At 42.1% G+C, this 17,187-nt stretch overlaps 1 protein-coding gene across 1 annotated transcript in view; it reads right to left on the bottom strand.

Annotated features, from left to right (window-relative positions):
* LOC146009086 (coiled-coil domain-containing protein 60-like) overlaps window positions 1–17,187 on the bottom strand; it is a 168,619-nt gene that overhangs the window by 60,800 nt on the left and 90,632 nt on the right. The window contains exons 2-3 of the mRNA XM_083149136.1: window positions 6,374–6,454; window positions 535–617 (exon numbers count right to left, since the gene is read on the bottom strand). Of these exons, the coding sequence (XP_083005262.1) occupies window positions 535–617; window positions 6,374–6,454 (164 nt within the window). The remainder of the gene's footprint in view (window positions 1–534; window positions 618–6,373; window positions 6,455–17,187) is intronic.

The following is a 17,187-nucleotide window of genomic DNA, read 5'->3' as shown; positions in this document are numbered from 1 at the left end:
CTAATATCATTATATCCTTTTCAAAATCTCTCTCGTTGGTGAACTTAAAATGACTGCCAGACACCATAGGAAAAAGGAGAAGGTCACAAAGCAGATAGAGCTCAGTAGTATTTCAACCCTTCTCTTTTCATTATATTATGTGCTATATGACTTAAATAATCATAAATCATTACTGGCAGGTTAAAAACAAATACATACGGGAAATATCAACATTGTTCTTGTACTGTGCCAGTTATTTAAGTTAAATAAACACCCAAAAGGATTGTTTTTTTGTTTGCTTTTTAAAAAATATAGAAATCACCACAATGTGTACATTTATCATGTGACCGCCCCCCCCCCATAGTATGCCAGGAAACTTAACTATTGGCTAATGCAAACAATGGCTACACATATCAAACTATGAGCAGTATCTCAGATGATTGTTTTATACTGTAGTTCCAACTAAAACATTATGCGACTGATATTAGGTTACACTGAGATATCACTGATTCATGTCTCAGTAGCTCTGTTGGGAAACATTTCATAACTATTTACCTGGTGTGGTTGAACTCTTTATTAAAGTTGCTTGTGTACTTTTTTCTATGCCTCAGGTACCCAGAGGAAGCAGATGGTGGAAGCTTAAAGAAAGCAAAAGAAGACAAATCTTAGACTTAAAGCCATAGCTTAACACAGTGGTTCCCAAACTTTTTGGGGAATCAGGCACCCTAGAGTATCAGAATATTTTTCACGGTACCCCTAGTCCAGTAGTTCTTAAACTCGGTCCTCAGGATCCCACACAGTTCAAAGTTTTCCAGGTCACCCGACAGGTGCACAAGTGCACTCATTACTGACTGACACATTTTAATAGATCCACAGGTGGAGTTAATTATTTCACTTGATTCTGTGAGACCTGCAAAACATGTACTGTGTGGGGGTCCTGAAGACTGACTTTGAGAACCTATGCCCTAGTCCAAACTTTTCTGAATGAAAATTTCAGAAAATGTATTAAATTATGTTGTCTTTATAAGATTATCTGTCCTATCTAGCTGATTGGAACAAAAATCTGTCAATGTCTGGAGCAATCAACCATTTGCTTCCAAAAGCCAAAAACCAGCCAAAAATGGATGTTCAGATATATTGGTTACATCAAAAGGATTTAACAAATTTGTCTGAATGACAATTTTTGTCTGTTCTTCAGTGCTAGGGATCAAATGGTCAACTATCATTACCAGATTTTCGTTCCTTACAGATAATCTTATAGTATGTATCCAGATTTAGGTTTTCTTATGTGGGGAAGGACAGGCTTCTCTTCTGTTTGTCCACATATTTTATGATGGGAAGCCATAAGCACTGCTAATGCCTCTTACATTGACCATAAATAATTGGAATTGGTCTTGTTCCGCCAAACCAGGGCCTTGAGGCACCGCAGAATGGAACGACAATCAGTTTGGGAACCTCTGACTTAACATATTTATACTAAAGTAAATGACAATTTGCAACAAGTGTGGGTTGAGATATGAACTAAAATAAAAAATAAAAACAGGAACTGATTACTTCAGATGTTTTGGTGGGCTTCTGAACTGCGGGCTGTCATTGATATTGTACTATTGCTGTTGTAATAACCATATTTCACTTATTACGGACTTTTCGCAAATAAATACTCAGTAAATGTTTTATGTATTTTCATATAGACTTTATTTTGAAGAAGGATATATCTACAGTATTCAAGACATGTTACACAGCAAAATAGTCTTTTAAGCACAATGTATGTATAGTATGTTGTACTACTTGTAAAACTTGTAATGTTTTGTAAATAAAGTTTCCGTGATACTGTTATGGATATGCAATGCAGTGCTCAATAAAAAGATGTTTTTTTAAAAAAAACAGCCTGTGATATTTTTGTTTTTACAGAATGGAGTAGACAGTGACAGCACAGTTGTTCGTGAGTTGTCTACCAAACTAGAAAATGTTTTTATTTTCATTAGCATTTTCTAGTCTTTTTTTTCTTTTTCTTTAGTCAGCGAATGCTGGCACGGTTTTGGAAAGTCCATCACAGTTTTTACCTATTCAAAAAACATGCAAAGAAGCAAAACATTGCAACAGCCATAAAATATAGTGTACAGTACCCCTAACGCAGCTCTCTTTCAGGGATTGCATGAGTGTAATCAGGTGACTAAATCAACCATGATAACTTTCTGCAACTTTATTACTGATTTATTTAGAAACTATTTTAATAATTCTAAATTCGTTTTTGTAAAATAGGAACACTTTGTAATTTCCTTCTTTGTATTCTTAATCGTCTATACAGACCAGCCCATAGAGAGTTCAGTATGACATTATGTTTCTATTCATAAGCAGAGAGTTCATTTAGATAGTTCATTATGATATTATACTGCTAGTCAAAAGCAGATAATACCTGTTCTTGTAAGTATGGAGAACAAAGAACGAAGGATACATGATAAGAAGTCACTACTTGTTAATGCTGTCCGAATAATAATAGACTCAGACAATTTAGGTGTAGACCACATACTCTAAAACCAGATTTGAGGTAACTTTGAAAGTTATCAGCCACCTGGAGTTTAAAAGAAGTGTACTCAAGCATTTTCTGCTTTAGGCAAAGGCAAAGGGGGATTTTAACAGACTAACATGGCATCATCAGATAACAATAGCAGACTCACAATGAACTACAGTATATCAGTGGTTCTCAAACACGGTCCACAGGTCCCCACATAGTTCACATTTTTAAGGTCAGCCGACATGAGCATTCATTACTGACTGACACATTTTAAAATATCCACAGGTGGAGCTAATTATTTCACTTGATTCGTTGAGGAGACCTGCAAATCATGCACTGTGTGCGGTCCTGAGGACCGAGTTAGAGAACCTGTGAACTATATAGAAGGCAAAACTTCCACCCATTCTAACCCTTCACTGCCACCAATACCTAATTTCCAGCCAAGTAAAAGTTTGGAGGTTGCATCTTAGAAGTTCCGGAGCCGGAACTTGCCTCAAGGGCGTAGCAAACAGGTCAGCTCTGACCCGGGAATGCCGCATCCCCTCACTAGCATGCAAGGGGATGTGTACGAGAGCACATCCCCTCGCATGTGGCTGAAGGGGAGAGAAATGATTCCCTGACCATTGAATGATTTATCTCTCCTTTGGAAATAACATCAGTCTAAAATGTCTTTTATTTCTGCCACTGATTGCCAAAGATGGGTATGGGTGCTGACGTTATATGACATCATGTGACCCACCACAAGCAGGCAACGCCACGTCTGCATTCCTAGGGACGCACACAAAATGCTGGTCATTCCCCTGATGCCTCCCCCAGCACGCCCCCTTCCCTCTACTGCCCGTGCGAATGCCTCGGTGAGTGTGATACTTGCCAAAGACATTCACACAGGTGGTTTGCACATGCGCATGTACGTGCATGTGCAGACCCTCCACCAGGGAAGACAAAATGGATGCCTTTCACATAGACAACCATATTTTGTGATAAGAAGACTCAGTCGTGCCCCACAGATTCCAGCATCCTAGGCAGCTGTCTAAAGCTGCCTAATAGTAGAGCCAGCCCTGGTTATGGGCCAGATGCACTAAGCTTAAAAAAGTGATGAAATGGAGAGTGATAAGCATCCAGCCAATCACCTCCTAACTGTTTTTGAAAAATGTCAGGAAGGAGCTGATTGGTTGGTGGTTTATCGTAAGTTATGGTATGGGAACACTGACATACAGATGGAGCAGCTCTCATTAGAGCTGCTCCTGGCGATTCTATTTCCAATTGTCGCCTTTCGCCATCCACCAGAAGGGGGCACACGCACATGAGGCGATATGCACCCCATTCTGACGGTGCCCGCCGGCGCCTCGCCGCTGCCTCCCCGTAGCTGCCACAGACCCCCCTAACCCTGCCCATCTTCCTGAAATGGAGATGGGCAGATAATCTACTCCTCACTGTTGATTGGTCAGATGGCACGCCTCTCCACCAGCCTGCGCCAAATCAGGGAATCTGGCGATTCCTTGAGCTGGCTAAGACATGCTCCACCTGTACATTTCTGAATTATAAATCTTTATTTATTAAGCAACAACAAACAACATTTGATATTCTGTTGTATATTGTTAAAGTGTACAGATGTCATATATATATATATATATATATATATATATATATATATATATATATGTACATCACCAAAGCAAAGGGCATAGAAGGCTTGACTGAGAGCTTACAGTCTGAGTAGGGACACATAGACCCACACAGAAATGACAGCACTTACTGATACACAGCCAGGGCAAAAATGTAGGTGTTACTTGTACAGTACAGAGCAGTTCCTTAATGTGTGGAGGGGGCACAACTCTTAAATGCACTGCAGATGTTTAGCTCTCATACAAAATAATAAACTTGATCTGCACATATGGAATAATCACAATTACAAAAATGATGTAAAGTTCCTTTTCTAAGATAGAAAGAAAAACATACTAACACAACTTCAATCCAATAAGGTTATTTTGAGGGCAGCTAGGACTCTACTTGTCCAGTTTACCTCAATAAACAGTATGTACAGAAATAGCAACATGCAGCAACTTAATGAGTGAGCAGCTGAACAAGGAGAATGGATGGGCAATATTTCCAATGATCGCTGTCTATCAGAGATAAATACTAGCAGCATCAGGCTTTATCAGTATTGCCATTGCCTGGAATGCAGTTTGGTTCTGTGAAGCCTCTTCTATGACAAATGACACTAATGGCACAATAACAAAAATGGGAAGTAGGGAAGAGCAGACAGAAATCCTACAATAACAAAGTAACAATAATGAGAGACTACAAGTATCCATCCGGCAATGCAGAAACTGGATTTTGTAACAAACTTCATTATAGTAAACATAAAAGAACAGAAATAAAAATACATCACCTGTCCAAACACAGGATGTAAATCATGAATGTTGCCAGAAATCTGTCAGTCTTGGTAAGTATCAGTATCTTGCATGATAAGGAAACGGTGTCTCTCATGTGCAGTGCAATTGTCACTATGACAGCTTTAGTGACATGAATTGCATGTCTTGGTTCAATTCTATTTGATCTCACCGAAGTATGAGTGAGACTGTGGGAACACTGAGTGCAAATAATTATGGTAAAGGTAATAATATTTTACAGGGCTAAATAGTGATAATGCTTCTATGTAATGTATTGCTGCGCCGTATTTGTAATTACGCATTATGACAAATGTATACTTTATGCATAAAGCTGTGAAACAAGGTCGGTTCATTCTAATGTTAAGTCTACTGGATACACTTAGGTGTGTATTTACTAAAGTGCTGGTTTTTAGACGTGGAGATGTTGCAAATAGCAACCAATCAGATTTCAGGTATTATCTTATAGAAGATGCTAGATAAATGAGATTTAAAAAAGTAGAATCTGATTGGTAGATCTAGACATTTTCCACTTCTAAAAATCTGTGTGTTAGTAAATTTACCTCTTATCGTCAAATTTAGCCCCCAAGCAGCACAAAGAATACACCTGCCAATTCTGAAAATTTTCCTCATCGATATAAGTAAAGGATATCTATCAACATAAAGAACATTTTTTTTGTAGGGCATTTGGCCTTCACTGGTTTCCCCAGGAACTTCAGCATGACCTGCACATATACAGTATCTTCCACTGTCTGCTGCTTTTTCTGATGGATGTGACAGCATCTTCCTACAACACATTCTATTGCTTTATAGTAGTGAAAAATAGTACTGCTCCTGAGTCTGCTTACTGATGCCTGTGGTGGATTAACTTCATCTCTCAGATTGCCATATGAATATCAATATGTACAGTTTCATGTGAGAGTAGCAATGTCAGCTATACCCAGGGGTATTAGTGAAGGGGAATGGGTGGAACATTTTAACCTCCACTTTTCCCTACCCAGTAATTCTCACTTAAAAGCATTCTAGTTTGCAGGGGGATGCCAAAAACCCTACCACTGGCCCAGTCTCTACCTAATAGGGGTATGGAAATGGGTGTAATTAGGTGGCATAGAGGAAACGAGTTCCCGCTCCTCTGCATGACCACTTTAAGCCCTGGCTATAACTGTAAATGAGCCTGCAAATACCCCTCACAGAAGGTCACTCAGGTGTCACTCTTTAGCCATGGTATTTAATGAAAAATACAAGTGGGTCTGCCCACTGAATAAGTTATATATATGTAGATATTATTTCATGCTTTTACCATCATTAGATTTAGCATAAGATGAAGGTTGCCTAACCCAATGAGCCATGATACAATGGATGCACATACCATTACCAGGCATTTGTAAGAACATCATGAGTAAGTTGGGTTTACAGTACATGAACATATATATATTGTATACACTGAACTCCAAAGCAGCATCATCTCTCTGTATAGTGTGTGCCTTACCGATTTATTTAGGGCTGGCGACGTCTTACATCTGGTATCTTCAGGAGTCTGGGCCACAATTACTGGCTCGAGTTTAGAGTCCTAAAAAAAACAAAACAATTATTTATTGTAGATGCTCAGAGGTAGAAGTCCGGTTAAATAAAGGCACCAAAGCCAACAAGTTCATGTTTTAGCTATGTTAATCAAGGCTATGGTAAGCCATATAAGCTGTGCTGGATATGTGATATTGCCAGAAGACCCTTCACATGGCAGCAATCAGATTGTTTCCCTGAACCAATAGTTCCAATTATCCTATTTATTAACAACAACTACAAACACCATTTCCTGCAAGAAATGCATCCAATCACTTTTTTATGAATATGCCATTACCAGATGAGTTGTGAGGAATTATACAGTTTGACCCCACTGTGATGTACTCCATTCGGGTATGGGTAATTGGATAGACAGACATTACGTCTACAAGCATTAGGTCAACCACTGAAGGTCGACAGGCAAGATGGTCGACTTGACTGAAGGTCGACATGGGTTAGGTCGACAGGAACATTAGGTAGACAAGGGGAAGGTCAACAGTCAAAAGGTCGACATGAGGTTTTTCACTTTTTCTGTCTCAAATGTCGACACGGATGACATCAGTGGCGAATTCAGGGGGGCACCTGGGCACGTGCCCCCCCTGTCATTTCATTTTGTAGCTGAGGACCAGGGCTTTCCAACGAGCCCAGCCCCGTGTCTCTAGCCCCCCGGGAACCAAAGATATAGCCTGGCAAAGCTGTAACGTTTTTTCCCCATAGGATAATATGGGACCCGGCAATTCCGACCCCCACCGAGTTCCGACGGCTGACAGTTCCCTCCCTGGCATCACAGAAGCTTGTGGTTGATCTCATTCAATTCCAAATCACTGGGCCTTCAATATGATATGATGGTCCATATCGGTCAATCGGTTCCAGAGATATTGCATGTAAACCGATTTTTCTATTTTTGAAATGTAATTTCATGGCTGTTCATGTTCTTTGATGGCAGATTACTCTGGAACCAAACGTTTCAGTTTCACTGGACCAAAATCATTCAAAGCCCACTCAAATCAATATGATACTTGTCTCATGTAAATGGGTCAGTTGGTTCCGAAGATATAGCCAGTTAAATGAGATAACTGGTTAAAGAAGGGGAGGGGTGGTTTTCTTTCCCCCTCACACCATAAAATGCAGGGACTAGGCTGGTGTAAAGGGGGCCAACTTGGGAATGCATTTTCTGGTGTGAAAGGGGTATTATTTCAAATAGCCGAGACAGTGCTCTGAATACAGCCAGGCTCTGCCACTATCAGTGCTTATCACTTCTGCCTGGCGCCGGCTGTCCCCCATTTACCGCGAGCATGTATTCTCCCTTGGCAATAAGCATGTAATCCCACATGGCAACGAGCATGGAACCTCTGGCAATGAGCATGGAACCCTTGGCAATGAGCATGTAGATAAGCAGCACTTATGTAGCATAATTTTTAATAGGCATTATGGTGTTTGGCATAATACATAATGGACATAATGGCATGTAACTTAACGTGTAATGGACATTATGGTGTAAATGTTTAAAGCCCGCCTTTGGTGGACAATGTACCTGTTTATGAAGCATATTGGGAATTTTGGCTTAATCTGTGTGGCATTATGTGAATTCTGGCTCAATGCATGTGGCATTATGTGAATTTTGGCTCAATCCTAGTGGCATTATGTGAATTTTGGCTCAATCCGTATGGCATTTTTTGAATTTGGCACAATCTGTGTGGCATTATGTGAATTTTGACACAATCCATGTGGCATTATGTGAATTTTGGCTCAATCCATTTGGCATTATGTGAATTTTGGCTCAATCCATGTGTTATTATGTGAATTTTGGCTCAATCCGTGTGGCATTATGTGAATTTTGTCTCAATCCATGTGGCATTATGTGAATTTTGTCTCTTTCCATTTGGCATCATGTGTAGGGGCAAGTATAGTGGGGTCTAGTATTTTGTTGCATAATGTGTAGAAGTTGTATATAGTGTTGTACACTACACTCAAGGACATGCCCCCTGTTGAGTGGCCACACTCCCTTTTCTGGAGCGTGCCTTCGGCGCGCGCACAACTGCATCCTTCACTTTTGTCGCCATGGTGAGCCTGCGTACTTTAAATGCCAGGGCCTATTTCTAATCCCACTCCCACCCTCTCTCTGCCGCTCTCTTAGCATGTACACTGGCATTACTAACACCGCCCCTCCCCCACCTAAACCCTCTTTTATCATGGTGCCCCCCCCTTTCATTTTATCCTGTATCTGCCCCTGGTCGACAGGGCACCACGTCCCCTCACATGGCGCGTTGCGCAGGCGATGCTTCAGGCGTGGTATCTCGCTACGCTCGGCACACTATTTTATTCTACCACCATGCCCTAGTGGATGGTAGGGCATGAAAAATAGTGAAAAACCCCATGTCAACATTCTGCCTGTCGACATTCACCATGTCTACCTAATGTCCCTGTCGACTTTCAGTGGTCAGCCTAATGCTTGTCGACCTAGTGACCGTATTCCCACTGGATTTTCAATAGTAATTTTCTCAGCTCTGGTTATGGAAAAAGACAAATTATACAACCATGGGGATTATTCAGACCTAATCGCTGGGCCACAAATTCTCACGCCGGCCAATTAATGATTGACTATGCATGCGCACATATAGTAGCCTTTCTGGAAAAAAATCTAGAATCTTGTCTAATCTCAGGAACGTTTGCAAGTTGACTGACAGGAAGCCGGCGTTGGTGGGGGAGGGGGGATTACTGGCCTTTATCAGTGATTGTCAGGAAACATGTAGGCATGCCCAGACATTTTCAGGGAGGGTGTGTGATCTGCTCCCAGGTCTCTGCAAATTAGCTGATCAGGTATGGATAAGCCTCCAAGTTCTCTTCAAAATAAGACATTGTTGAATCATCAGGGCAGCCGAGAGGAATGCCAGGCCCCGGTGAACTTTTGGGGGCATGGTCTAAGTGTGGGGGGGTGGGCACCTCCCGCACTTAGGCCACGTCCCCAAAATGTTTAGAGGAGGGTGAAAGAAAACTCTAAAATCTGTCATCTGAGCAACAGCACACACCTACAGCATGTGCTGTGCTGAGGGCAGGCTCAGCATGACCTCTCACGCTGTCAGTGATACACTCATGCTGAGCCTGCTGTCAGCACAGCACATGTTGTAGAACTGTGTGCTGCTGTTGCTACCCGGGAGGGAAGGAGGGGAAAGGGAGGGGTTGGACCAGGGCCCCTCCAGCAAGCCTGGGCCTGGGTAATTAGTACCCGCTCCCCCCCCCCCCCCCCCTCTCGGCTGCCCTGTGTATCATATCAAGGGTGTGAGGTTTAGCCACACTCCTGGAATTGTCTAGTGCTTGTAATGTGTTTTACAGTAAAGCTGAGTACACATTAGTACACAATCTTTGTTAACGATATGCGCGGTAACTATATCATTATCAATATTATTGAGCATATCTTGTAGTGTGTATAAACTATATTGTTAACAATTTGTGCACGTTAAAGTCCCCCTCTGTCATCTGTACATGCAGCTCAATCCTGACTATAGTCAATAAGTATACAGTCCTGGATGTGGCCACTGTAGATATCTTTAAAGATATATTTTTGTGAAATATTTTCATATCGGCGGCAGCGAGCACCCGGCCTGGTGGGGGGAGCAACAGTGGGATCGGCAGCATGGCCCTCATTAACAATGCGTTCCCTCATCTGCACATGCATAGGTGCTGGGGAGGGAGGGAGTGTTAACAGGATTGCGGAAGACTGGCAGGCCTCAGCGAGTTAGTGCAGGAAGCAACGGCACAGGGCTAGCAGTGCCTTCTGCAACATGGTCTTCCACTAACAATGTGCTCCGTTCTCTGGGCCTTATTCAGATCTGAGCTTAGAAAAAATTTGGGCAATACATGTGCACTGCAGGTGGAGCAGATGTAACCTGTGCAAAGAGCATAAATTTGGGTGGAGTGTGCTGAAACTGAAATCTAAATTGCAGTGTAAAAATAATGCAGCCAGTATTTACCCTGCACAGAAACAAAATAACTCACACAAATCTAACTCTCTCTGCACGTGTTACATCTGCCCCACCTGCAGTGCACATAGTTTTGCCCATTTTCCGAACAAATTTGTACTGAGCTCAGATCTGAATAAGTCCCTCTGTACATGTACAGATGATGATGGGGGTTTGTCGGGCATAGCTAGACAATATGCACAAAAATATTGTTGACAATATTGTTATCGTCCACACCGTTACCAAAAATATTGTAATTTATACCCAGCTTTAGTCTACCAAGAAACTTTTCCCTGCAGACAGCTACAGTAGGTATTGCTGCATGGCTTCCGTGATGGCCTAAATTGGGACAGCTAGGATTTAACTTTAACTTGACCTCATGAAATAGTCAATCTTTAAATCTTTTAGTTGTTTTAAAGACAGATCAATGATGATATTTTGATATGTGATTGACTGAATAGCAATTATTAATAACTAATCCTGATTTGTAAACTACTATTGTCCTTAGTTATTACATAATTGCAACTTATAGATAGTAATCATCTATATATATGTCTAGCCTCCGTTTTTGTGCCTCCAAACACTGCCATCTGTTGGCAGCGAGTGAAACTACATTTCTTTCACTCTCACACATGCACAAACACAGAGGCAATCACAAGGTAGCAAACTAGCTTTTGAAGCATTTACTGTATATATTCTTTCAACCAGTAGACACACCGTGGTAAGTTACTATTAATTCATGCAATGCTTATTACTATAAATAATGTGCTTTTTTTATTTTTTTATTTCAGGATACTGGGACTTGTAGTTCTGGGGAAGCAGAAGTTACTAGCACAGAATTAATGAATCAGTAGAATGTTTACAAAATATAAAGTATTCAGGGTTTCAATGAGAAATGAGACAAATGTTTTATTAGCTAAATTACCCAGATACAGCCTGTTACTCTGGCAGGCAAATAAGTACAGGGAATGTTGCTCTACTGTTTGAACCAGAAAATTAGTCTGCCGAAAAATCTACATGAGCTGCTCAGTGTATAACATTTTAGGGGCATTTTAGATACACAGCCTTTGCAAATGTGATAGGTAAATATTGTTTGTTTTACCTTCTAAATATAACTGGAAGAGTCACTGATGCTGGAAAATGAGAATTCTATCATAGTGAATGGTTTGCTAGAAAAATGAAATGACAACACTCAGCCATTAGGTGGCACTGCAATTCATGTTTCTACTGTTATTTATTTCTTCTGGTTTTGAATTGGTGTTCTAATTGCAAGATATGAATGTATGCGATAAATATGTACACAGTCTGCCTGCCTCTCTGAGCTCCCATTAACCATATGACTGAGCATGGACGCCAGCAATAAACGCACCATTAACCCAGTGAAAAATAGCTTTTAATCAAATTAATAGATCTTATCGGGCCCTAAAACACTTTGCGTTGTGTGTAAGAGCCCTTGGATTATCGGTGGAATTTTCTTTCTAAAAAGCTGTATTATAAGATATATATTATGGTGTTGGAGGAAAGCAACTTTCATCTTAAGAGTTCAGAGAGATTATAAAAAGTCTTTAACTCTCCTCGGAATTTCTGCATAAAAAGATAAGAAATATCTAATGTTTGTCTTATTCCCATTCCCCAGAACAGCCTTCTAAAATAGCTATTAACCCCTCTTACACTAACCATGCCTACTAAGTAGTTTAAACATATTTTGCATTTAGGCATCGCATAACCTCACAATGCAATTGTTAAAATGAGATTAGAGTCGTATTCAATACTTATCTTATGCATACTTCCCTACCTTTGAAAATGAGTTTCAGGGAGATTATAGTTGGTAGTAGAATTTTGCACATGTTGAGAGGGCGTGTTATGCTCCACCCAAAGGGCGTGTCTAGTTCTATATATGGAGATATTGTGAAAAGAGATTGTGAACGTGGCACCTAGAAGCGTGGGTGTGTACTGCTACATCTGAGAGGAATCTTTTAAAATAGTCATTTTATAATGCACAGTATATTATATCCAAATGTAGATGAGCCCCAAAGCAGTTAGTAAGAGCTACTATACTGTACGTGGTAAAGTGCTGGGAAATGGCGCTGATGATTCAATGTAAATGTATCTTTCTTTCATTTCTTTTTCCCCCAAAATATTTAACAATGTAATCTGGGTTAGGTGAAATGAGGGAGATTGCTAGACTAATGAGGGAGAGAGGGAGATTTCAGGGAGTCTCCTGCAGAATGCAGGAGGGTAGGCAACTATGATCTTATGTTTTTTTTTTAAAGCGTGATATCGCTTGTTCTGTAAGATACTTTAACTGCAGGAAAGGAAGCTTTGAATTGAGCAAATAGTCAGAAATATCAGGCTATGTCTACTAAGCAATATGGTACTCTCCAGTGCAGGCCTGGCCAACCTGTGTGTCTTCAACTGTTGTAAAACTACACATCCCAGAATGCCTTGCCACGATTTTAGCATTCCCTAATAGCAAAACTGTGACAGGGCATGCTGGGACTTGTAGTAAAACAAGAGCTGGAGAAACACAAGTTGGACAGGTCTACTCTAGTGCATTTCAGAGATTAAAGGCCCACAGACATCTGAGAAAAATGGGTGAAAAGCGGCCAAATCACGTGTTTGATATCTGATATGATCCGATGCAGGGCCCGTGCGCATTGGATTGGAAGATTGAACCTCCTGCACATGAGATAAATCGTAATCACAGCCGTCAGTGCACATCGTGGCTGCATCCGATTTATCGCATGTTACTTCCCTTGATCTCCCCGGCAGACAAGTTGGACTAGTGTCTGGGGGCTTTTAGATCAAAAACGCTTGGTAAAGGCCCCCATCCACTAGAGTGAGGTATCACGTGCGGTACCTCACATCACATGTGATAACCCGTGGCTCTCGAGGGGCAGGATTACATATGATACATTGTATGCAGTCCTTTTGCATACAATATGTATCATATGCAATCCTAAAAATGGGTTACAGGCTGCGACAAATATTCATGCCAGCCCGTAGGATCTGCGACTGTGATGCGAGGCATACGGGAAGGCACCTCACAACGCGATCACATGTAAATGACATGCTATGTGTCACTTTTTATGCAACCGTTGCAGCAATGCGTCGGAATCACATAAAAAGGGCCATATTGCACTAGTGAATGGGGGCCTTAAGACCTTTATCTCAGACAGTGCATCTCTATGGGCTTTAATGAGAACACGCTTCTAGAACCTCTATTTCCTCAATATTTTGGTGACTAACCCTCTCTGCAATTAGGAGGAAGGCTACATGAGTTACCTGTGCCCCTGCCTGCTGTATCATAACTTGGCAACTGATGGTATGAGTGTTCTATGCACACTGTGTCAGACATCTCTGCCCTACTACAGTAATGGGAAGAGCACAAGTGAATCACGTCATACAGCCCTTGTCTCTTACTGCAATCAATCATTGCAGAGTATATACTGTGAATAGAGAATAACGAGTGCAGGCAAGGGAGTTGCGTCAATACAATGTCAAACACACACATGATCAGTTTAATGTTTATGCTGGTGGTAGTCTGGCTATTTAGTGTACAGCTAAGGTGACTTTTTTTCATTTGTTGCAGTAAGATCCAAAAGAGTATTATCCTTATTGTCGCTAATTGTATTCATATGGAATGATTTTTTGGGATACTATATTTTTATTTTGCAAAAGAAGCCTGTTGCAGCTAAGAGGTTTGTAGTAAAGTGATAGTTATGCACAATATCCTTTTGCATTAACTTGTTGGGGAGGAGCCTTATTGATGGGTTATACCAGGGGTGGGGAACCTCAGGCCCGGGGGCCGTATGCGGCCCTCTCATCTGCCCGGCGGCTTTGCCGGGAGTCAAGTACAGGGGAATTCTCGCTTGAGGTCGGTATTTCTCACGAGGTTCCTCTTAATTAACAGCAGCCAGAGCCTGTCAGTCCTATTCAGCGGCAGCCACCAGTGTGTGGGACGGCTGCAGCAGGACAATTTGTAAGATAAACTGGTACTCTTTACTTAGAACGGCGCCCACGATTTTGATCGTGGGCATCGTTAGTAAAAAATCTCGGGCATCTCGGGCATTGAATGCACTAAAAAATCGGGTGCGATGCGACCGACGAGATGCCCGCGATTTCCCATAGGGAACAATGTTAAATGTCTCAATTGACCCAATTTTCCTGTTCAATGCCTCAATTGACCCGATTTTTCCATAGGAAACAATGTTAAATGGGCCACAGAGGCCAAATAGGCACCCTGAAGTGTATAATGGCCACCCGAATTGTTAACGCCACCCCACGATCAACGTCAACCCGAAGCGTGGCGAGTGCAGCGAGCCCGCGAGGGCCGGCGGTACGCGTCCTACGACCTTTTCATACCCCCACTATCCACGTCGGCGTGGAGTTGAGAATAGAAAGTGTGACGAGCGCAGCGAGCCACCGAGCCCGAAGCGTGGCGAGCGCACGCGGACAGCTGTGAAGCCCGCGAGGGGACGCGGATACCTGTGAAGGTATCCGCGTCCCCTCGCGGGGCTCGCTGCGCTCGCCGCGCTTCGGGCTCGGTGGCTCGCTGCGCTCGCCACACTTTCTATTCTCAACTCCACGCCGACGTGGATAGTGGGGGTATGAAAAGGTCGTAGGACGCGTACCGCCGCCCCTCTCGGGCTCGCTGCGCTCGCCACGCTTCGGGTTGACGTTGATCGTGGGGTGGCGTTAACAATTCGGATGGCCATTATTCACTTCAGGGTGCCTATTTGGCCTCTGTGGCCCATTTAACATTGTTTCCTATGGAAAAATTGGGTCAATTGAGGCATTGAACAGGAAAATCGGGTCAATTGAGACATTTAACATTGTTCCCTATGGGAAATCTCGGGCATCTCGTCGGTCGCATCGCACCCGATTTTTTAGTGCATTCAATGCCCGAGATGGCCATGATGGGCGCCCTTCTAAGTAAAGAGTACCGATAAACTTTTACATATGGCCCCCAAAGGATTTTTTCCCCCATACAAACGGCCCTTGGCACAAAAAAGGTTCCCCACCCCTGGGTTATACGAAGACCCCTCTATTCAATTTGGATGGCAATTGGGTGCATCCACTGCTCATGTATAAAACAAACGAATAGGGAATCTACAGTAGTAGGGAAAATGTGCTTGCGCACAAAACCCAGCTCCCAGAAGGCAAGTAAAACTGGCGTACTCAATGCAGAAGCGGCTTCCCTTTGGAAAAACTTTCTGCTAATGGCAGACCCAGTATGGGAAAACTCCTCCCCCTGGGACTGACGGTTTAGCATGTAACTAGTAGAGAGCACTTCCAATGGTCAGTCTCCCAGCGGCCAGTGCATAGACAATGAGACTGGGGGATGTAGTGGATTTTACTGGTGCAGCTGCAACTTTATAGTCCCCAAGTTACAAAGCAGGCAGGACTGCTCTGAGAACATGCCAGCTCCATAGAGTGCTTAATCAACCTCTGTGCCAGACAGCCACAGTCTACAGGACCCAGGGAGGGGTGGCTCTCTCCAGTGATCAGAGACACATTAAATGATTGGACAAATCATTCCCATGCCCAGCACTGATCCTGTGATAGCTGAAATAGGAATGATAGGACCACTGATCAGAAAGAAACACCTCATTATCGCTATTGGGAGTGAGGTCCATAATGCAAGCAAGTCCGGACCATTTGTGGCATGACATGATGTCACGCATGGCCGCTGAGCCCCGAAACCTGGCTGCCCAGTGAATTGTTTCACAGCTATGCTGCACAGCCAGGGGGCTACCCTTAAGGTGCGAGCGCTTCGTATATGGAGTGAAGTGATGGCACAATAGCAATGCAGACCCAGTTTTAGTTGCATTGCCCTGTGCTGGGCGGCCCCCTGCATGCTACCACCTACATCCAAAACTACAGCTAAATCTGAATTAGACCCAGTATCGACTGCAGAATTTAGAAGCCAGATAGGTTTAAAAATATAACAAAACCATGTGTAAAAACCTAGAGGACAAAAGGGTTAGTGCAGTATAGTGTTTTTTAAAACATTTTAGTTCTCTCTGCCTGATCTTTGTGGCCTCTATTTTTATGTTCTTAGATGGTAAGCAGAAGAAATTGTGAATATTAAAACTTTTAATTAGGATGCGCTATGGGTTCTTGCCTAGCACCTAGCTTCGCCAATGCAGTTATGTTCCAAGTAGAGTAGGGTATATTTAATAATGGTCCTGATATAGTAACATGGATCATTTTCTTGTCAATGATATTTAACTCCTTTGTCCAGTTCTGAACATGAGAAAAGGATGAGAATATCATATTCACCTTATGCATACAGTGACTCCAATGTTCAGTATTTGGGTGTGTGAGTCTCTTCAGGACATACTGTAAGTGTACATACATCTGTGTCTATCATAAAACTGGGGATAGGAATACATTCTTGCAGGTGTCATCACCCACCATCACTGAAATAAGGTTTGCCCTATTTCCAGTCCTTAAGGATATGGAAAATATGTAGTAATCAAATTTACACTCTACAACAAATTGACTGCATGTTGGCAAAGTTTCTAGCATGTCAATACCAATATAAAATCCTAAAAGAGGCCAAGGAAAATGCTTTTGCCACTACCTAGATCAGAAAGAATACAATCATATTGATATTGATAATTTGGCCAAATCATTTTACTACAATTGCTACGGATCAATATGGCCAATTGACAGCTCTGATTAAAGTTTACCAGCTTTATAAAAGATCTATTACAGTATGCTAGATACAGGGAGAGTTACAGTATTGAGGACATAAAGTTGTAGTACGTCGCACTTT

This window comes from Crinia signifera, chromosome 1 (assembly GCF_055691185.1).
Source record: "Crinia signifera chromosome 1, ASM5569118v1, whole genome shotgun sequence".
Taxonomy (NCBI): domain Eukaryota; kingdom Metazoa; phylum Chordata; class Amphibia; order Anura; family Myobatrachidae; genus Crinia; species Crinia signifera.
Note: the sequence above shows the minus strand (reverse complement) of the source record. Positions and strands in the feature narration are given on the sequence as shown.